The sequence below is a fragment of the Panicum virgatum genome, chromosome 2K (genome assembly GCF_016808335.1).
Source record: "Panicum virgatum strain AP13 chromosome 2K, P.virgatum_v5, whole genome shotgun sequence".
Lineage (NCBI taxonomy): Eukaryota > Viridiplantae > Streptophyta > Magnoliopsida > Poales > Poaceae > Panicum > Panicum virgatum.
Window position 1 is genome coordinate 60,081,449 of NC_053137.1, and position 22,865 is coordinate 60,104,313.

Genomic DNA, 22,865 nt, shown 5'->3' on the forward strand with positions numbered 1-22,865 from the left:
ATTGGTCCGTGGGACATTCTCAAATGGTGATTTTGTGCCGCGCACACTTCATACTTCGAATTTGTCCACAGCACACTGTGATTCTATATTTTTGTCTCCAACACACCGCAGCACATATAAAGACTTTTTTGCCCTTGCAAAAATCAGGCCCACCGTCAGCTCTCTCCCTCTCCTCCTTCCTCCTTTCCCTCCCCGTACCTCTCTCTCCCTGTCCTCCCTCTGCCTGCCTCCGCCGCTCACGCACCGGCAGCGGCGCTCGCTCCCTCCCCCGTCTTTCTCTCTCCCCGACGCCGCTCCTCCCTCCCCGTCTTTCTCTCTCCCGACGCCGCTCCTCCCTCCCTTCCTCCCGGCCCTCCCTCTCTTTGGCTCTCCGCGGGGCCGGCGCCTCCCCTGCTCCGTTCGCCGGGCGCCGCCGGGAGCTCGCCCTCTCCACCGCGGAGGACGGCGCACGCGGACGGGCCGGCTCGAGCTCGACGGCGGGCGCCGCGGCGGCCATGGCCCGTGGCCCTCCTCCCCGACGCCGTCGCCCCCGAACCCCGGTGTCCCTCCTCCGACCTTCCTCCCCGGCGGCCCTCCCCGTGCCGTCCTTCCTCGTCCTTGCGGGCCGGAACAGTGGCGGCGCATGTGCGGGAGGGGGGAGGAGGAGCAGGGGCGCCATCCCTCCGTCGCGGCGCGGCAGGCGGCCTCCGGCGTTGCACCCTCGGGCAGCAGCGGCGGCGGTGCGTCGAGGCGGTGGGACGAAGCAGCGACGCCCGTCCTGCTCCGGCAAGCAGGGGCGCCGGCCGTGGAGCTCCCTCCGCGCGGCGGCTCGCCCGCCCTCTGCCTCTCCTCACCTCGCCGGGCCGCGGCGGCGTGGCGAGCAAGGCCGGCGCGGGCGCGGCGTCGCGGCGAGCAGGGCTGGGCGGCGGTGGTGCGGCGGAGCGCACAGCTTCGGGGCGAGCCAGGGAGAGTTGACGGGTGGGCCCGGTTTTTCAAGGGCAAAAAAGTCTTTTTATGTCCTGCGGTGTGTTGGAGACAAAAATATAGAATCACAGTGTGCTGTGCACAAATTCGAAGTATGGAGTGTGCGTGGCACAAAATCATCATTTGAGGATGTCCCGCAGACCAATTACCCTAATAAGAAATGCTGCATGAATCATGATGCCAAGAGAGCTGCTTCGGTACTAAGAATTGGAACCAGAGATGGGGCCGAGAACCCTGATGAAAGCATTCATTCATCCAAAATAAATGGAAAAGAAAAACAGTTGATTCTCTCAAACTTGCTCTAAAATTTTCTTACCAACTTATGATGATCTATCCAACCGTTGACTTTAAGATGAATGACCATGATACATGTGCATACGTGAAAAATCCCCTCTGAACCGTTGATACACCAGTCATCTCCTTAGCTTCGTTGCTCCACAAGTCTTTCTACATGGTGGGTGTAGTTATGCCTAGATTTCAAAGGTCTCGGCATCTAGACGAAACAGAAAAGCCATGGGGCGAACATTACTTGGAAGACACGGACTAGAGACCAGAGGAGTATGTGTCTTCTTTCGAATTGTTGCAGTGCAGTCGTCGTCACAGTCAAACACGAAACGACCCTGCTAGTTCCGATCCTCTGCATGTGCCAAATCTTGATATGGTAATAATTTGACCACATAATTAATTTTCACCACAACGTTTCCCGGAAGGAAAAAGGTGCGTCGTGATTGTAAAATTATCACGCCGGACCTTCTGATGCCAAATGCTATTCTGCGGCAACTTTATGACCGAAGAAGTAAACGAAGTCTGAAAAGCCATGCCACATGCTGTATGTATGCTTTTGAACTAGAGAGAGTGAGCCTGTCTTCGTCCCCAGCCCGAATGGAACCAATCAAGTGATAGTGACAATTAGAGCTAACTCGTGCGTTTAACCGAAACCGAGTAGCTAGTGAAGGGAATAAAGGGATTACGTGAGACTGCAATATCGCATCTGGAGGTCGAAGGATCGAAGTCCACTGGGTATATATATTTGAAACAAAAAAAATGGTTGTGGTTTGCCGGACAATTAACTATTTGCCTTCCACTGTGAATATACCACCTTTTTTCAAGAACTTTGACTATTTACAACCAAGGACTTATACATTCTCTTTTTTTTTGAAAAAGAAACTATGTCATATATAGGAAGGGCCAGCAAGCAAGTTCAGTACAAGATTAAGATTACATAAAACGGTAGAGACTCGGAGGGTGGTTCGCTAATTTGGCCTCCAAAGTGCTTGTTTTTTTTTGGGTGGGGGGGCAGTCCAAGAACCACTTAGAGACCTCCTTGGACCTTGGCCATGTAACTATGAAAGAAGAGCTCATATTGTGCCTCATGCCCACACTATTTTTTTTTTAGAGTTTTAGAGGGCAAAGCCCTCCCGTCTTACTTAACAAAGACAGAACAACGTTTACAGCATCCAAATGGGAGGTTCCAACACCCATACAAAGCATACTGGTCGCAGCCAGCAAAACCAGGTTAACATATCACTGAGTACAGCAAGAACTAATCCAGAAAAGGTACTAGACAATAGGCATTTCAGGCATGTCGCACCCAGAGAGAGTCTGGAGCAGGAGCAGTTAGGAAGCCCTCCTTGTTGATGTACTCCCGCAGCTCAGTCGTCACCTCCGCCGTGTCCCAGCTCCAGTTGTGTTGGCGCCAGAAATCCACCCAGATTCGCGGCATTCCTTGGCTCAACCAGTAAGTCGTCCAGGCATCGCAGCCATCAACTTTAGCTTTCCTATTAAGCCAGACAGCTCGGCCTTGCTTGTCTCCGGACACAGAATTAGCTAGTTCTGTGCCAAAATCGCCACCTTCATCAACAGGATCCTGATATCCCTCCAAGACATGTTCTGAAAACAAAGTTCATTTCTCAGCTTCCACAAACCCCAAAGAACAGCCGAGGTCAGGATGTTATGCACAATAAACTTTTTCCTACTTAGCCACATATTACCAATGGATTCAAAGTTCATACCGACATTAAACCCAAAGCACTCTGAAATGTAGACCCAAATCTGTTTGGCCACTACACAATCAAAGAAGAGGTGAAAAACAGATTCCTTCTCATTGCAGAAAAGACAGGACTCATCCTCAACTTTTCTTCTTAAACTCAGATTGTCCCTAGTTAGGACCTTGTTCTTGGCTAAGAGCCAAAGAAAGAAATGGACTCTAGGGGGTATTTTCAAAGACCACACTGCTGAGACATGAACTGGAATCACCCCCCTAAAATTAATAATCCTATACAAGGATTGAGAGTTGTAAACTCCATTAGAAGAGAACCGCCAGATTAAGGCATCTTCCTCAAAGGAGAAAGTTATAGTTGAGGCCAATTGTAACACTATTTGATCTTGCATCTGAGGCTTTTGCTAATTAACCAACTCGTGTTACCACCGTACCCCTCATCCATCATAGGATGACTCCTCGTTGCCTAACTGGATTTAAGGCTGGACATAGCCATACCAATCGTTTTTGGTATGCTGTCAATGGCATCTAGGTTCCAGGGAATCACCGTACCATGCCTCACCACACCAGACACCAGGTCATAGCCGTCCTTGTTATATCTGCATGCATGACTGAGAGAGAATAACCTTAGTCTACAATAATAAAAAAAAACACTCCTTTGTTTTTGAGGGATCCCCACCAATTTCATTTCATGGAGCTTCTTGCAAGCTCAGTAAAACATTCAGGTTAGTGAAAGCTCTTTCAAATGCAAAACTCAAAAAGTTTTTCAGATGTTCGGTATTTAGTAGTGCGTTAATTATTGGTACGCTTGGAAAATACAAATAATTGCCCTAGAGACCTCAGTCAAAGTCAGTCAAACCCGTTCTACACGCTTATATCCACACCACACCGCGAACGGCCGGCAACCCAAAAGGCCAAAACGAGTCGATAGAACGCGCGCACCGAACGTCCGAACCGTGGCCCCCCTCGGCTTCCTTTCCTACTCCCGCATCAGACACTTTCCACACCACACCATCACGCGCGCGCGCGCACCTATATATCCAGCCGCGCGCTGCTTCGCTCCGATTCGAAGCAGACACGGCCCTCGCACGCACCCCAGGTCGATCGCCGGAACCGACGCGACGCTCGATAGCCGATACGGCGGCCGCGATCGGCGATCCTAACCACCCACCCACGAGCTGATCGGAAAACCTCCTTGCTGTGAGTTAGTACTGCCACCAATCGACAATGAAGCTCTTCATGTGCTTCGGCGGTGCGGCGGCCGTGGCCGACGACGAAGCGGCGGCGGGAGCTGCGGCTCGCCGCCGGGACCAGCGAGGCCGCCGGAGCCTGTCGTTCCGGGGGAAGTTCTTGTCTGGTAGCAAGGGAAGCAAGAAGAAGTCACCGCCGGGCGAGTCCAAGAAGCGCGGGATGGACGCGGACGACGACGTCGTGTTCGGCCCGTCCACGGCGTCGTCGGTGGCGTCCTCGGCGCTGCTGAGCTCCGCGGCGTCGTTGGACTCGGGCTACTCCTCCTCCTCCTCTCGTTCCTCCACCGCCTCGTCCTCGGCGTCCGTCTCGGGGGTGCTTTTCCCGCCGGCGGTGGTGAAGCGTCGGCAGCAGGCGAAGAAGGGTTCGTCCCCGGCGGCGGGCGCGGCGGCCGTGGTCCTGTGCCTGCTGATGGTGGTGTTCTGCGGCCGGGTCGGGGCCACGCTGCTCACGTCCACGGCGCTCTACCTTTTCCCGCGGCGATGGCCCGCGAGGCCGACGCATGGGAGGAAGGAGAAGGACGGCGTCAACTCGCTGGAGTCCGACGCCGAGGAGGAGACTATGGCGAGGAGGAAGGTGGTTACGGATCAGGGGCTCTTGATGAGGAACCGCAAGAAGTGATGAACTGATGATACCGTAGTTTCTTTTTTTTTCTACTTCCTTTTTGTTCGGATGAGAAGGAAGGGTTTTGCACTAACTAATTGTTTTTATCCAAGAGTTTACTATGTATGTAATTATATCATCTGCGGACATAATGTATAGCCAAACTTACACAAAGATAGTTTGTACCAGTGTGATATTTCTGTAACAAAACCGATGTTGAAAGGTAAAAAAAGCTGAAACTTGTGTTAACTTTGCTTCCATCCAGTTACTGCAATGGAACTTTCAGAAAAGACAGTGAGGTTCAAAAAGCAAAGTGCGTTGGCAGAATTGTGGGCGCCAACAAATTCCCCAATGCATTACCTGTCGCTCCGGCATCGAAACTATATATGGTGGAAATGAAACTTTGGCAGGGCTTGCACTTATGAAAGTATATCTGCACTCGAGAACGTGCTACTTTTGAGGAACTCATGAATGATTGGTGCTTTGCATTCCTCTTTTCCTCTCGTGCTCCTCTTTTCCTCGTGCTTCTTCTTTATGCCCCACATGTGGAAGTGTGGTTCTAGTTAAGAAGCAGAGGAAAAACACTGGATTTTGGTAGGAAGTCCATCTAGGCATATCAAGCACCCTCAATAAATCAGCTATTGGAACACCCTTTAACTTTGTGATCCCACAATAGTCACCGTAACTAACCAGTTTACTGCAAGGTGAATAGACACGTCACTTAATAGTTGAGATTTCCTCTTAATGAAATAGTGCTCAGGCACGTTCGCGAAAAAAATATATTAGTTGAGATTTGAGAATAACAGCCTACGTCTTGAATATCTTGGAAACATGCATGTAATGTGTCCTTTTAAGTCTCCTGATAATCCAGCGATTGAAGCTGAAAAATGTAATAATTAAAGGCTGCGTACGCTAAACTGTAGAGGGCAGAATATTCCATTATCTAAAAAAGTGCCTGTAATGTGCCAAATAATACTATTGTTCACTGAAAAGATTATAGTCACGGCGTGGTGTCGAACCATTGGTTCGTAGTTAAAGTGAAAGGGCCGCTTGATAAAAGCACTGCTCATTTTTAACTAAAACCAGGTCCTGATGTTGATGGGGGTGATAATCATAGTCCACTGTCCTGTATACTGATGTGATGTACAGTAACCGGCTTCCCGTGATCATCATCATTTGTCCTTTTCACTTGTGTCCTGGGTTTCAGCTCATAGAGATGCATTTCACTCATATTCATGCATTATTGACCATTTGCCAGAATTTGCTAGCCATCCTGATCCAATAGAGTCGTCTGACAGATTGGCACAGAACATGTCCAAATTAAAGATGTCAATGTGAGCTGCTGCTGGAGGAAAGTGTTGGAAGCGTACACGAACAATATGCTGTATGCATGATGGTATGCCTAATTGCCTATGCCATGAGTCCATGAGATTCAGACGATCAGACAGACAGTACGTGAGCCCATCGCCATCGCCATCGCCATCGCCATCGCCATCTCCATCCAGTGCACCCTGCACACTTGCAAAAGGCTCTTTAGAGGCTCGTTAGTAGTGATGCCAAGACGCCTATGCGCCGCAGCTTCTAACAATCAAACAATGCATAGCTTCGTTACTAAGGAACGGAACCAGAGACCGGAGCTGGGGCCGATCTTGGCAAAACCCTAAAAGCCTTCATCCTTTAAAAATTGTAAAAGCCATGGTCCTCTCCTCTCTTGGGATATATATAACTATAGTCAAGATGCATGGCTTTTCTCCTTTCTGCTACTAGCATCCATGATCCATCATCCACTTCTCCTGTGCTTCTGCTTTACCTGATTTGGCTATGTAGCAGAACTATAGCGAGAAGAAGAAGCTTGGTTTGCAGATGGAGGAGAGAAAAAAACTAGGAGACGTTTTTTTTTTTTTTTGCTTCATATGCTCTCGATTCTCCTGCACTATAGCAAAGAGCTGATTTAGGAGGAGCCCTGCTGAATGGGTCATGAGATTGATTATTATATTGAGCGCCGAAGGATTAAAAAAAATCTGGAATATGCCTAAGCATTGATTGATTGATTATTATAGCTTATAGTATGGGGCTCGTGGAGTGCATGCATGCACACGCGGGACGCGCTAAACGCGTGGCTTATGAACACATGATCGCTTTTTTTGTTTTTTATTTGAGAGATTCATAGAGCATGACCTTCACATGCATTTATGCTCAAAGTCAACATGTACCTGAAGTTTACAGGGTCTCTTTGCATCAGAATATATAAGGTTACAATATTCTTAAGCATGAAGCATCAGGTTATCTTTTGGTTCATCTACTAGCCCAACCGGTCCTCTACTGTCTGCAACATTGCAACCTACTAGTCTTAGTCCTGTCTCATTGTCTTAAACAAATTGCACACATTTATTCCAGCTAACAAAAAAAGGATCCATCAATTAGCACTGTAAGTATCTCTAGTAAACTTTTCTTGATCTCTTGAACTTTGCAAGGTAATTAACAGTTTCACAATATATTAGGAGTAGCACTAACGACTACTCCGTATTCCTATATATCTACTGCTGTCAGTCAAGTAAAGCGAAATAAAGCCAGAATGGAAAAAAAAAGGCTGACCATGACACAGGACAAAGTAGGCATGATGATTGATCCAGAGACGAAACAATAAAATTCAAGAAAGCACCACCCATAATTGAACTTACTAAAGATGTCAAACCGTGGCACACGCACACGCATTCGTTCTAGCGCGAGCCGCTAGTGGTACGGTTAGCAAAAGGTGAAGCACACCCCGGAGACCAGAGCCACCACACTGAGCTGCCCACCTGGCCACCTTCGTTATCCCTCAGATACCAGAATTAAGAACTCAAAAGGGGCCATCCCACATGAAGAAAAGAAAGGGACAGAAAGAGACACTCTGCATTAGACATGACCCATCATGAGGCAGCAGCCAGCAGACCTGCATCATTGCAACTTTGCAATGCTTTAGTAGGCTCAATAACCCCTTTCAATAATTGTACTTACGCTAGCTTCTGCTTATCCTGACAAGAACAAAGCCACAGGTTTCTGAGATCTCCAGCACATGCATGCCTTCTCATTGGGAATCAACTCTCACATAGCTTCTTGTGCGGGTGTTAAGTTCATAAGTGCTAACCCTGTAATATTTTTTACACAGGCAATACTTGTTGCAATATCTTGAGATAAACTGGTGATGGATAATTACATTTCTTAAGGAAAACGAAAGGAAAATAATGGTGCTAATCAAGCTCCTGGAATCAAGTTTGACAAGGGACAGCATCAAAAAGAAGGAACAAAAAAAGTCGGTGAAGAGAACCTTCCCATTTCATTCATGTCTACGTACCAGAAATTTACAGTTGGATGCAGGCAAAAGCCCTGAGCACGTGTGACATTATGCAGATCCGGTCTTGGACCTAAATAAACCGATTGCACAATAAAAACTATAACTGAATTTTACAACAACAGGCCTATTGTGCCCAACACCCATGCATGATTGCTGACTTGCTGCAAAGTCCATCATGTAACTGGATTGAAGAACACAATAAGAAGGCGCAGAAGTGCAGTACAGATGATTTTCTCGCAGGACAGTCCAAGCCCTTCTTGGAAATTAGAATGCACAGAGGTCGTGGTGATACAGAGTACCAATTGTATTATTCCCTATACCTGCTCCAGTTGGTCTGGTGGGACGAGCGGCTCGTGCTCATCAGCTGCATTTGATGTTCTGTCCATGCCACACAACCCTGGGGACTTTATAGGCACAAGCGAGGCCTTCTTCAGGGCAGCGAAAGCCTTGTTTCCTTCACCATTGCTCCCTAAACAAATGGTATCACCTCGTCCATGCCAGACACCACACTGGACATTATTCATCTCCAAAGTTCTACCCTCCTGAATACAGAAGATAGTACAGGTCAGTTTACAATTGCCAAAAATAGGAAGAGAGTAAAAATTGCGTATGCAGATATAACCTGGCACAGGGTACAGCAAGGACATATGAGATGGAGAACACAATCATCCAGACTGCTCTCGGTACCCTGTAAGCGCAAAAGAGGGTGGATGGTCAGCTTCATCAGAATGAAGACTTCCAATAAATGCAATGAATGACTTCTCCCTAAATTTTATTTTTTGCAATTCTGGAATTAAAATACACGTACTAATGTTATGAAGATGTTGACAACATATTTATGTCGATAGATGTGACCTTGATTATACTTAACCATCAATATACCTCCAAGTTTCATTTACTTTCATTTAATTTTGGTGTTGCGATTTCAATAGAGTCCAAGGACATCAAGGATGGTGTAATTTTAGAAAAGACAAAGCACTGTAACTGTAAGAAACTGCAATAAGTGCTATGTCTTGGCTCTAGCAGAAAACAGTAAACTTTCTGAATACTTATATTTGGAAACGGCTATCCCAAGAAATACTTACCCGAATGTTGAATTGCTTCCTGATTCTTCTCCGGAAGTAACCAGTATAGATTGCTATGAAGAGGACAGAGCCGAGTCCCATATATAAATATATATGATGCCTTGTTACTGAAAAGGCAATTAGGCTCACCAGAACAGCCACTAACAAAATGAAGTAAACCATTCCCTGAAAGAAATTCCATCTAGCATAAGCAGGGTGAATAAGAATAAAATATTAAAACTAACTACATAAAAGGGAGCTACACTCAAGGAAACTTAATACGTGGAAAACTCAAAATCAATAACAATGGGATTGTCACACAGTACTACAAAACGAATGTCTATAACAGACAGAGGATTGAGCCATCCAATTTGAAATAACAACTGTCATCTGTGCCCTTAATATATGCAGCAGGAGATATGTCAAAGAAAGTTATAGTCTCCTTTCATCACTCTTTTTTTTTTTGGAGGGAATTCATCACTCTGCTAAGGATAACGAACAGACCACATAATTGAATATAATAAACACACATACTGGATGCTGGATGAGAGAAGGAATTCCAAGAAATTTTTGCAAATGAAGCACTGACTGAGCTAAATATATAACCAAGTTGGTATTTCAAGACTGACAAGGTGGTTAAGATGAGTAAAATATACTGGTTCAGATCTGTCCAGCAAGTCCAACGTCCAGTCCGGTCCCCTCCAGCATAGAATATTTGAGTACTATTATGGAACGTTTTACTGGAACTTACTAATCCTCTATGCAGCTCAAATAAAAAAAAGGCTATGCAAGTAGACTAGGTCTAAGACATGCCACAGGAATAAAGGATTGTCTAAACTCTTGTTTACAATGACAAGTCAATTCAAACGAGTTACAAGTCAGGCACTACATTTTTAAGCACATGGCTTAGAAAAATGGCAACTTTTCTATAATTGTCCAAATAGCAAGCATGATAGCGGCTTGTCTTTCATGCCTTATCAAGAATACAACAAGAAACTATAGACACATGCAGCTTACATGGTACCTAAACAGCAATCTGACTACACTTTTTTTCACAGTATAGTAACAGCAGAGAATGGACGAAGTATGCTCGTTAGTGCGTGGATAATCTGTACCTGAAGAAAGCATGATCCGAGATTGGCTCTCCGCATGTTCTTGCCAAATTGGTAGCACGGGCAGCTGCAAACGGTTGCAAGCAAACAAGAACCCTTTTAAAACGAGTCTCAGGAAAGGTTAATCACAGTTGACCACGAAGATGTAGTATAACAAAGAAAGGTGGCATATTTTTGCACAAACACTAGAATAGCACCAAAACAGGGCCAAGACATCATTTTGGGGAATGTTCTCTGATGGTAACAATTGATACTAAAATATGACGTTTTTTCATCTACAGCTGAACAAGAAGCGGGAATTAGCAGAATTGCAATTGAGAGCTCGTCTCCAGCCACCCAATCGAAGAGCTAACTTGAAATTGGAGCAAAAGTTTCTGACTTCCCTCCGCGGAACTTCCTTGTCCGAATGAAAATCTCGCCCAATTTACTAAGCTAGGATGCCGTCCCAAACGATACTTCTCCATTCCAAAAGCTTAGCACGAAGAACAACCCCCTTCGCTCCCAAATCCACACAAAAACCAGTCCGTCCGTAAGCAAAAAGGAATCCGCGTTCGTCGAAACGCCAAATCCCAAAGCACTGGTTTCCCAACCAACATTTCCAACCACGACGTGGTCATACCAACAAGGCACCCAACCCCTAGAGATACAGCTGTATGTAACAAGGGGAAGGAACAAGGAAGAGTTAGCTCCACCTACCAGGCTGCCTTGAGCGCGATCCGCCGGTCCTCCAGGCAATCCAGCACGACGTCCCCCTCCCACATCCTCTGCACCCCTCCGCCGCCGCCGCAGTCGCCGGCCGGCGCCGCCGCGGCGGCGCCCTTCCTCCGCTCCGCCGACAGCGCCACGGACGCGCACAGCATGTCGAAGTCCAGCACCGCCGCCACCCCGGCCTCCTCCCCCTCGCTCTCGCTCTCGCTCTCCCCCCGCCGCCGCTCCCCCTCCTCCTCCGCCGCAGGACTACCGCTACTGCTCCTCGCCGCCTCCGGGGCCATCGCCTCCTCTTTCCTCCGTCTCCCTCCCCTTTCCCTCTCGCTCTCCGAAGCTTTCCGTTTCGTATAGGCGTTGCGGGGGGTCCCGTGTCGCGCCGGGTTTTTAACGTCTACGAAATCCGCCTCCGATTATGAGGGGGAGGAAGGCGCGCATTCGGATCGGTAAATCTTGAGGGGGCTTCCACCTACGAGACGCCCCCGACTCCCATGTCGACCTCACCCGCCGACGGGTGGGTCCAGAATGAGGACCAGGGAAGCGTTTGCTCCTGGGCCCACGAGTCAGTTATGTAGTCAGGCAAAGGGTGGGTGCGGGAGCGACAGGGGGTGCTGGTTAAAACGGGCAATCACCCGTGGGGACCATGACAATAACGCGCGCGTGATCGGAGTAGTTTAGCGGTGGTTGGGGGCGGCCCGCCAGGCTGGCGGCGGGTCTGTGGCCCCCCGTGTCAGCGGGAGTAGGTTGTTGCGTTCCTATCCACGGGCAGCCGACCAGGGAGGTGCAGGGGACCAGCCGCCGCTTCGGGGGCACCAAGCCACCAAGCGTGTACCTGGAAAATTGCGTCAGCTTGGGCGGGTTTTGGCTTGTTTGGGTGACGCTGGCTAAATTCGGCGGGCGCCCCCATGCTTTGCATATTGCAGGAGTTGAAATAAAATTAGCTGGGCCAAACTGGAAGCCCGTAATAGTACGGCACGGGATTATCTATTGTTGGGAGCAAGAAGTAATATATAATCAGTAGGGGAGCTACTCCTCCTGTTACTTCAAAAAAAAAGGAGTAATATCATTTTGTTCATCGGATTTTATAAAAGGGTTGTACTCTTCAATTGTTCATTGAAAACGCGGTTGGTTTTCTATTTTTGGCACTCGCTTATACGACGCACGTGTTGAACTCGGTACTGCGCGTTGTGGTATGGAGAGTCTGCTGGATTGGATACAAAAATATGGACATACATAAATGCTAGCTTGCTTTTTTTAACTAAAATCTTGACAAATTTAGAATAGCACTTGATTAGATGGGTTCCTTTTTTAGCATTCAATCAAACGAGTGCTAAATTTTATGAACTTGTTCATACTTTAGCATGCTAATATTTTGGAAACGAACCAATCAAACCTGAAAAATCCAAATGGATAGTACTAGTATAGTAGTACTCTGCGAAATGGCTTGTAGTCTAGTGGTTACAAAAGCCTCGATAGCATCTGAGGTCATCGGTTCGATTCCTCATGGAAACGAATATTCTGTGATTTAATGGCGTTGTGCATTCAGTGGTAGGCGACGTTCTCGTCGACAACGAGGCGTCTGTGGTGCCTTCGTCAATCTCGAGAATTTAATCTCGAAGATTTGCCGGCTCAGTCTTCAAAAATGCTCATAAGGGTAGAGTTTGCGTACGTGTATTCATAAGAATGTGAGTGTACGTGCGTTATGAGTGTCTTAGTTGTACTGTGTAATCTTAAAAAAATATAGTAGTACTCTATACAACTTTTCTTTTCCTTTTTGTGAGAAACCATAAAACTAATTTTATGACAGTGACAAGGCACCGAAAAATATATATGACGTGGACTAAGCTGTCTTCTCAACTTATGTTTTATCCACGGGACTGTAATAATTTTCCTGCCAAGATGTACAATTATAGTCTCGACAAGATGTACAATTACAGCGTGTACGCTTAGCCATGATTAATAAAAACAAACAGAACAAGCAGCCATAGTGGCGCTGCTGCAGCCCACTTCTTTAACCGTGGTGCCGTTTGCTTTCACTCGGCAATGGTCGGCAGGCGCGAGTATAATACAGGAAGCAAGGGATGTCGTGCCGCCGCGAGGAAGTTCGCGCGGAAAGCGACGGCATCCCAGCCGTGCGCCGTAGACCATCCGTGGTGCTGCCCTGCCCCTCGTGCATTGTTGCCATCTTACGCGGGGTTTTCGTTTCAGTAACGGAGTACTACCTTTATAGTTCATTTAATATTTTTTTAACTTTAATTTTGACCGTTTATTTTATTAAAAATAATTTGTGCAAACATTATCAAAATTAAATTATTCTTAAAGATTTTGTATTAATAAAACAATCTATAATAAAAAAATAATATTTTACATAAATTTTTGAATAAGGCGAGTGATCAAATTTAGAGTAAAAAAAAATCAAACGACCTACAACTTGAAATAAAAGAGCAGCAATCTTACGCGTACACGGGAAGGCATTCAAACCAATCATTTGCAACTTGCGAGCTCAGAAATGTTTGTTGCTGCTGAGTGCTCGTCAATCTTTAGCATTTTTGGGCTCAATTCAAGCAAGAAATCGCCGAGGCCAAGTTGATTGGTCCGTACGCCGGATAGCCCGTAAAGATCGGCGTCGAGTGAGTTCAGGTGGGCCGAGAATTGCTGTGGTCCAATTGGCGCGTTGGTCCGTTGACGCAGTCCAGCAGGACTCACTCGTCACTCCGCGGTCTTCTGGTAATACAATTTTGACTGGAACCAACCACCAAGCCGAGCACCACCGTTGACGTTTCAGAGCAACCGAGCAGCCTTCACGTTGACCGGGCGATCCCAGATTCCCCAAGACCCCAACGGCCTGTCGGCCTCCCAGACCCGCTCCTCTCTCCCGCCGCCGGCACGACATGGCCTCGCCGGCGCTCACCGACGACCTCCTGTCGGACATCTTCCTCCGCCTCCCGGAGCCGGCCGACCTCGTCCGCACCTCGGCCGCCTGCGTCCCGTTCCGCCGCCTCGTCACGGACCGCGCGTTCCTCCGCCGGTTCCGCGCGCTCCACCCCGCGCCGCTCCTCGGCTTCCTCGACCACAACGGCTTCCACCCGGCGCTCCCGCCCCACGCCGCCGCGCCCGCGGCTCGCGCCGTCAACCTCGCCGCGGATTTCTCCTTCTCGTTCCTCCCCTCCTCCTCCGCGGGCCGCGGCTGGGTCCTCCGCGACGTCCGCGACGGCCGCGTCCTCCTCGACCGCGCCCCCGAGGACGGCGCCGGAGACGACCCGTCGGTCTTCACGGAGATAGCGGTGTGCGACCCCTTGCACCGGCGGTGCGTCCTGCTCCCCGCAATCCCCGACGACCTGGCCGCCACCGTGGACCAGCCGCTCCGCGTGGAGTTCGACCGCTGGTCCGAGCCCTTCCTCGCCCCCGGCGGCCGCGGGGACCCCGAGGACGAGACGTCGTTCGGGGTGATCTGGATGGCGCAGTGCAGAGCCAAGCTGGTCGCCTTCGCCTTCTCCTCCAGCTCCGGGCAGTGGCGAGCCGTCGCGTCGCTGGCCTGGCGCGATCTGATGTCCGGCGTGGGCGCGTCCTCAAGGAGCCCTGCGTTCTCCGGGCGTCAATACGCCCGCGGCTGCTTCTATTGGGTGATGGATTGGAGGGACAAGCTGCTCGTGCTTGACACGAGGACGATGGAGTTCTCCATTGCTGACCTCCCATCGGGCTGCCACAGGCGACAGATCGCCATTGTGGAGGCAGCGGAAGGCAGGGTTGGGATGTTTGCGCTCCGTGACCACGTTGCAGACGGCGCGGTTAGTCTCTATTATACTGTAAGGCAAGACGATGCCGATGGTTCTAGCCATTGGCAGATGGAGAAGACAACCCCATTGGATCCTGAGTTCCGGCATTACATCAGGGGTGCAATGGAGAGGTACATACTCCTGCTAAGGTTTCCTGAACATCTGAGCTCAGCAGGTGTGCATGCAAGTTCATCCGCGGAGATGGAAGACTTGGAATGTTTTTCGATGGACGTCAGGACCTTTCAGCTTCAGAGGGTGTGTCAATTGAACCATCACATTCTACGTGCCTACATATATACCAACTTTCCTCCATTGCTGTCTCCACAGAGTATCTAAAGTGGTAAACAACTCCTTCCTCGAACAGTTATTTCACAACTTTCCCGATGCTTGGTATTTAGTTATTGATTATCTTCAATTTGTCATTGATAATTTTGTCTATTCAGTTCTTTTTTTTAAGGCTTTATTCAGTTCTGTTCTGATGTGCTTTTTGTGTGATTTGTAGTTTCTGTCATCAGCTAGCACAAGCATTTAATTTATTTCCCAATTGTTCCACTAACATATCTTCCCATTTAAAGATTACTGGTCAAGACTTTGGTTTCAGTTTGTACAACTGAAACAGGAGATATTTCCTGATTTCTAAAATAGAATAACTCTGATTACTGTTCGATTTGAAATCAAAATATCACTTAAAAGGTGGTAGAGGCAGAGCCCTCTGATTTTTTCTTGCGACCGTCAGAGTTCGAACTTGTCACCTGCCTCAATGTCAATCTTTCCAAGGCATCAGGGATGACTCTTCGCGTGCCACTCATTCTTTATGACGGCAGAGCACCCAGAGAATATGTTGCAATTAACCTTTCACAATCACTAATGGGATGGCAAGTTTATAAATCATTGTCCCAACATAGAACCACAACAGTAACCTAAGTTATACAGTACTGCTTAACGAAGGTGCCAATTTGTAGGGTCTAAAATTTTTGAAGGTTTGTTTCTTTTTGTTTACTTTCTCAGATGGGCTATAACTTGTACTATGAATTACAATGATACGAAGATGGTACTAAAAGAGATTGTTTACAGTTACATTTCTAAATTCAGTTGAGATCAATATTGTGATAGGCTAAAGTGAGCTTCCGCACCTACACTATCATTATGAACTATGAAGTTTCGCATATTTTTTTTGGTTTGTCATAAGGTCATACTCTAACAATTATGGATACCATTCTTCCTAAACATTTTTTTCCTTGTAAGGTCAATCCCATTTGGTATGATTTAAATCTAACTTTTGCTCTTAATTTCTCATGTGCTACTTGTGAATATTTAAAATGTGCCAATATCTTGTCCTGACTTATTTACTTCATTGCGTCAGCTTTCTGGGGGGGACATGGTCGGAGCAACATTCTAGTTCTCAAGGCTCAGAACAGTTGAGGTGTGAGCTTGCTTTATGAACTGTTAGATGGTGTCCCAGATTTCCATATTCTCATGGCCCTCACAGCAGCTGTCGCCATGTTGATTTGGTCATAGTGATGTTGTAGTAAGAAACATCCGACTGTAGTATACTGCATTTGTACCGAACTACCGATTATAGTTAGTGCAGCTAGTATTGTGCTTCTGCATAAGTAAACAGTCGTGGGATTGAGTTGATGCTGCAATCAGACTGTCTAAGCATATCTGCGATATTTGTGTGCAGTATGTATCTGAATTCCGAAATGCCCTAACAATTTATCTGTATTTGATGATAATAGTATGTGGGTACTACTTAATTATACGGAGACATCTTTGTTTACCTCTTACTTGTGATGTTCAAAATATTGGTTGAGCTTAAACAAAATGGCAAAATGCACTGAACTTTGTAGTGGCCTTATGTCTACAAACTTCACCTTTTATCATAGTCTATGCTTAGAACCTTAAAACTGATTTAAGTGGTATGTCTCTTACATATATTGCCACATATACGTGATTTTATTTCCCCCCCTTATATATGGCCTTGTTGAAGAAGTGACTAGTCATGGTATTGTTGTGCTTCAGTGTGTTCAATGCCTGCCTGCCATGCTTATGCAAGGTTCCTATGGAGGCCTCGACCAAAGCATCAATCCCCTAATACCTTATGGCATGTGTGACAATGGCATAGTTTTGGAGTTTCATATTTTATATTAGTAACTGTCATTTTTTTTGGAACTCCATGTATGTTGTCATAAAAGGACCAAAGAAATTAAAGTTTTACATTGTATTTCATCGAAAAACATAAACTATACGAATAATTTAACATCAATTTTGTTTGTTATTTTACATTCAATTCAATGCATTTTGCTAGTATGACGCACATACATGTCATTCCAAATTGATATGCGAGACTTCATGTTAAATTACAAAATGACTCTTGAAAAAAAATATTCTAATAGTTTTCTCAAAATATTTAAGATCATGTAAGCTGAGTGGTAGCATTTTATTCCAAAACACATTTTATGAGTCTACAGAAAGTGGCTCAATAAGTTTATAAGTCAATCAGCCACTTATAAATGTTCTTTCAAGGAAAAAACTGCTTATATAAGATAGGGCTACCCTAGAGGCCTTTGATTCTAATGGGCTTCTGTAAGTTGCTTCTCATTCATGAGCCTGGATTCTGGTCTTTTTTCATAAGGGCAGCCGCAATGGGAGGTAAGAAGGAATAAAGAATATCTTGCTACCGGTAAGAAGCATTGTGGGCATTGTGTGACAGAACCGCCAAATTAAAACTCAAATTAAGCTAAATGGCCATCATTTGAACACATCAGGCACATTTGGCTTAACGGTTTAATTTGACAGTCCTTTCGAAACCGACATTCCGATCGAAACAAACACCAGTAGTCCCACGCGAAGGTGAGCGCAGGCAGTACAAACATGACGAGTACATAAAAATATGATTACAATACCGAGTATAGTACATTAAGTTCTACAAACCTGGTTTAATTACATAACAATATACAAGAGTAACTTTATTTTAAAACAAGGTCCGATATAGGAAACCTAACGACTATACTACATAAAACACAATATCGAATCACACACTCAGCCCACGGGTGTGTGATTTGGAAACTAGCACTGACTAAGCATCTGGTCCGGCCACCTCCCAACCATCCGCGCCAAACTGGATGAACTTAGCACAACAAGGGCAGAAGTCTACCTCATACTGACCTGAAATAGTTTGAGCCACAACCCTGAGTATACTAATACTCTGCAAGACTTACCCGACTATGGGTATACATAGCCCATTATCTAGACATGCACGGCTTTTTGGCTGTGGGTTGTTTGCAGAAAAGCGTCTAAAGGTGGATCCTTACTTTTAATATTTTAGCTCACATTCTATATAAATTAATATCCTCTAGCCATTTGCAGAACCCTTTCTAAAACAAACATAATAGAAGATCAATTAGTAATCTTAACATTTCATTCCACATATACGTTAAAATTCCATCACATTACTACGATGCAGTGCTGTGATCAAGGTGCTCATATCCGAGATGCGACGTACGGCGGATCGATCCGATTTAACCTTGCAAGGTGGACCTAACCAACACGGCACGTATTTGCCCCGTCGGACTATACATGCCAACCATTCCCCTCCCCGCCTCGAACTACAGGACCGCCCCACCATCATATGGTCAGTCGAGCTCAACGTGAGACCACCAAAAGTAAATATATGCAATCCCATTTCTCCGCGACTACTCGACTACCCCAGGAGGTGAGTTGGAGTCCTGTACTTTCGAAGCAAGGCAGTACTCGGCTTACCGGTTTCGACTACCTCCTACTCCCGGCATGCAGTTAGTACAATTCAAACTCGATCACAGGGCCAGACAACGAACGGTCCTTAATCGACACAGATGGGCTAGCCTTTCCCCGCCCGGTCTCCATTTTCTTTTCTTTCTCCAACCTATTCCATTATTCCATATACTCAAAATAACGATACATCCTATATCTCGCGAGTGACCAGAAATCACTCGACTTCTACCGAGATCTTATTAAGCATAGCATTTCTATCGTCCTATACATACTAGTATAACTACAGGGAACCTAGGGATCATGCAACTAGAGTTCCAAATAATTCCTAAACCTAATGCACAAATAATAGAAATATATATAGATGTCATAAATTGAAATCATAGGATGTGCACCGGGGCTTGCCTGTGGGCTGCTACTCAGTGCTAGTGTCAACTGGGCCTTGGGCCGGGTCGTCACGAAACTCCTGCGGGGCTGGCTCCGTCTGCTCCTGCGGCTCCGCGATCACCTCGTACACGACTGCCTCAGTCGCGGATTCTATATGTATGCATATGAGACAATGAGTAAATGCCAACTCGACTTTGTAATTAGAAGATAAATATTAAACAAATTAATAATTTACATAACATGACGCATGTATGGTGATAATTAAGTTAAACCCTAAGTGCTAGGAACAACTAATCTACCTAAGTATCAACTAGAGCACCATTTAATATCAACAGAACATGACTTGCAAAGACATTTATTAAATTACTTCTCATGATTTCTAAGGAATCTTATATATAAAGATATTATTTATCCCTATGCAAATATACTAGCTAGGTACATTTTATAAACATGTACTAAACTAGGTCCTATGAATACAAAAATTTTACAGTGGATCAGTCATGCTTAAAGTAAGTTACTACAAAAATTTCATAATTTTTAGATTAACAGATCTATAGAAACTAATTAAGCAAGACTAAACACAATTTAAATTCTTGTAGGGGTAAAAAGGTCATTTCGCCATCATGGATATTTTTCCTCTATAGATCTTACTCTAACAAATCTAACAAAATTTGTTTCACATTTATAGCATTTTTCCTTGATTTTATACGGAATTTACAATCTACAGCAGAAATTAAACACGAAATAAAAGAAAACAAAACCCCCCTTAACCCCTGACCCGTGGGCCCTACTGGCCAGCGACACAAAACAGAGAGGGGGGGGGCAGCCAGGCCAGGCGCACGGCTCGCGGCGGCGCTGGGGCGAGGCCGCGGCGGCGGCGCCGGCCGACGGCGAGCAGGGCGGTGGCGGGGCCCTTGGCTCGCGCGCCCAGGCCCGCGGTGGCGGTGTGGCACGGGGGGTGGCGCAGAGGCGGTGGCGGCGGCGCGCAGTCGCGCCAGCGGCGGCGCTAGGGCAGGGGAGGCGGCAGCGCGCTTGCGCCGGCGGCGGCGGGGTCAGGCGGCGGCGGTGTGGCGTTGGGTGAGCATCAGCGAGCTCGGGCGACCCTGGTGCGCGCGCAAGAGTGGCGCGGGGTGGTGCAGAGGCGGCTCGCGGCGTACGGCGGCGACAAGCACGGCGGCCGGCGGCGGCAAGGCGTGGAAACCTCGCGAACGCGAGGGAACGGGGAGAGCATGAGCACCAGTGGCTCACCTAGGGTCGATTTGAGCCGTCAAGTGAAGAAATCGATGATCGGACGAGGGAGTTCGACGGCGACCAGAGCTCCGAGCGGCTTCAATGGCGGGCGGCCGGGGATTTACTGATTTCCGACGAGATGGGGCTCGGGGCTAGGTTTGGCGGGGTTGGGAAGGAAGCTAGAAAGGTTGTCGAGCTTCGGTTGCGGTGGATTTGAAATCCGTGGAGCGGAGCTCGCGGATTCGATCGATGAACGCGAGTTGCTCAAACGCCATCCATGGCGAGCAGAGGAAGGAGAAGGAGAGCCAGGCGAGGCGCAGGAGGGAGCGAGGCAGGTGGCGAGCTCGGGAGAGGGGCGTGGTCGACTTGGCGACCCACCGACGGCCGGGAAACCGGGATCGGCCTCCACGACGACACGCACGGCGGGGAGCTTCGGGAGACCGCCATTACTGCGACGTGCAGCACAGGAGGAAGGGAGGTGGGTGTATGACAGGTGGGGTCCACGTGTAAGATTCTTCTTTAATTTTTGAATTTCCAATTGAATTGAATTTGGATTGTTACACATTGGCAGTAACAACTACCGGGTAGTAGACTTACTATAGGGTTAAGAGCGAATAAAAAAGGTGATGTGCATATGGCAGACTTGCTTCTCTCTCATTCTCTCTCTGTACCATTACTGCTTTGCATGCGATAGAGCCCACCTTATTTCTGGATCAACATTGCGCCAACTAGGGATCACTCCTTTTGCCTGTTCCATGGGCCCACGCTCTTGCCGAGTCCGGCTAGATACACTGCGGGTGCCCTAATGAATATACCTATTTTTTATGCTCCATTTTGTGGGTGCTATTGAAATTTATCATGACAACTGACAACTAATAATCTGGCCATCACTTAGCTTGTTATATGCATGCCAATAGCAAATAGCTTGTGTGCACTCCTTCAGGACTTTTAATTTCTTATGATGACTAATAGAACAAGAGCACTATATCAAGATACAAACATTAAATTATATGTGATTTGATTGCATCCTCACTTTGTCATTCCACTAGAAATTGCCTCTCTTCATTTTGTATGGATCAGTATTGATTGAATCACTTGATCTGTATGAAAAGAAATTGATAATATGCAAATTAAATTGCCAATCCAAACCATCCTCCCAAGTCCCAAATACCTTATAGCTTTGTCCCGTCAAGAAAAGATAGGGCACTTGTCCCCAGCCGATGCAAGCAAAATGGTTTTGATCTCCAATTGCTTTCCTCTTAGTTCTTTATTAGGTAATATTTTTCATCCAAGAAGTCACAACGCGCTGATTTTTTTTTGTAAATTTAGATATATAGAATAATTTTAATACAGACATTGTACATCAAGAATGCAGCATTGATTCACTCCGTTTCTATAGAGAGCGAAGCAACACGGAAACAAAATAGCATATTGAAAGTGCCGTAGCTACACTGTTTTTATCTTGTGTTGACCATCACAACCGCAAAATGGTTATGCAAATGTATGTCCAATAGTACATGTCGGGGGTAAAAATAGTGTTACTCACCTTATTAAGTTTGGCCTCGGAACTAGCACCTCTACAAAGTTTTTTTAGCATCCAGGCAATAATTATGCCTCATCATTCGTCACTAAAACTATAGAAAGTTTATGATTATACTACACCTGCAATGACATCTAGAGGGCTGTTTGGGAAAGCTTCTCCCAAAACGGCTTTGACGTCGCCTGACTTCTAGTTTATTTTTTTATCTTAGTTTAGAAAACGGTTTTATGCTACACACTATTACATGCCGCTAATGAGATGACTAGTCAACTTTAATGATCGAGACACTCCGGTCCTGCATGTTATATTGTTGTGTACACTACTGGAGAAAGAGATGGTACCTTTGGCCTGGACTTTTCTATTAGTGGTAAACGGCTTCCGAGTATTTCTCCAGCAGCCTAACACTATAAATTCATGGCCGTCATATCTCTTTCTTCAACCTCTAGCCATTCTCCCTCGAATGCAGCTTCTTCCACGAGCTACTTCTGCAGCCATCACCCAGCAGGAGATGGAGCGCCGCACAGGCGGCAAACTAATTCTGATCGACCTATTGCCATGAAAGATGGCATCATCAGGTGCTGCAGAATCTGCACGCTAATTCAAGTTCAGCATAAAAAATCAGATTGGTGATGCCCGTGCTACGTGCTGTTCAAAAGCCAGGATTATTAGCATGGTGCTATATGGTGACGGCTGCCGACAGTGCCATGAAGACTTACGGCTTATTACAGTTACAGCTGATGAGCTACACGATGGACACTGTGAACATGGCCTATACACCGGTATAGTCACCTCGCTCCAGCCCCGAGCTCACTCAAAATTCACGTGACCAGGTTCATTCCCCAGCCCCCCAAACCCTGAATTCCATTTCACACCACTCGCCGGATCGGATGCCGAGAGGCTAGCCAGCGATGACGTCGCCGCCGCATCGTCGGATCCTCCCCCGCCTCGAAGACACGGCGCCGCCCCGGCAACCGCCGGCCCTCAGCGAAGATCTCCTGGAAGATATCTTGCTCCGGGTCGCCTCCCCCGTCGACCTCGCCCGCGCCGCCGCGACGTGCAGATCCTTCCGCCGCATCATCACTAATCCGTCCTTCCAGCGCCGGTACCGCTCCCTCTACCCGCCGCTCCTCCTCGGCATCCTCTGCGATGGC

General features: G+C 47.0%; 3 protein-coding genes across 3 annotated transcripts; 2 read left to right on the forward strand and 1 right to left on the reverse strand.

The window, feature by feature from the left end:
• Positions 1–3,982: 3,982 nt before the first annotated feature.
• On the forward strand, positions 3,983–5,062 carry LOC120691065. The gene has a single exon (XM_039974030.1). It carries the CDS (start codon positions 4,190–4,192, stop codon positions 4,829–4,831), a length of 642 nt encoding a protein of 213 aa, XP_039829964.1. The 5' UTR covers positions 3,983–4,189; the 3' UTR covers positions 4,832–5,062.
• A 3,035-nt stretch (positions 5,063–8,097) lies between these two features.
• On the reverse strand, positions 8,098–11,518 carry LOC120691056. Its single transcript, XM_039974020.1, has 5 exons — positions 11,023–11,518; positions 10,330–10,393; positions 9,236–9,400; positions 8,773–8,838; positions 8,098–8,692 (listed from the first exon to the last, which is right to left on the reverse strand). The coding sequence occupies exons 1-5, from the start codon at positions 11,316–11,318 to the stop codon at positions 8,465–8,467; spliced, it is 819 nt and encodes a 272-aa protein (XP_039829954.1). The 5' UTR covers positions 11,319–11,518; the 3' UTR covers positions 8,098–8,464.
• A 2,343-nt stretch (positions 11,519–13,861) lies between these two features.
• LOC120691050 lies at positions 13,862–16,594 on the forward strand. Its single transcript, XM_039974013.1, has 2 exons — positions 13,862–15,147; positions 16,171–16,594. The coding sequence occupies exon 1, from the start codon at positions 13,923–13,925 to the stop codon at positions 15,141–15,143; it is 1,221 nt and encodes a 406-aa protein (XP_039829947.1). The 5' UTR covers positions 13,862–13,922; the 3' UTR covers positions 15,144–15,147; positions 16,171–16,594.
• Positions 16,595–22,865: the final 6,271 nt, after the last annotated feature.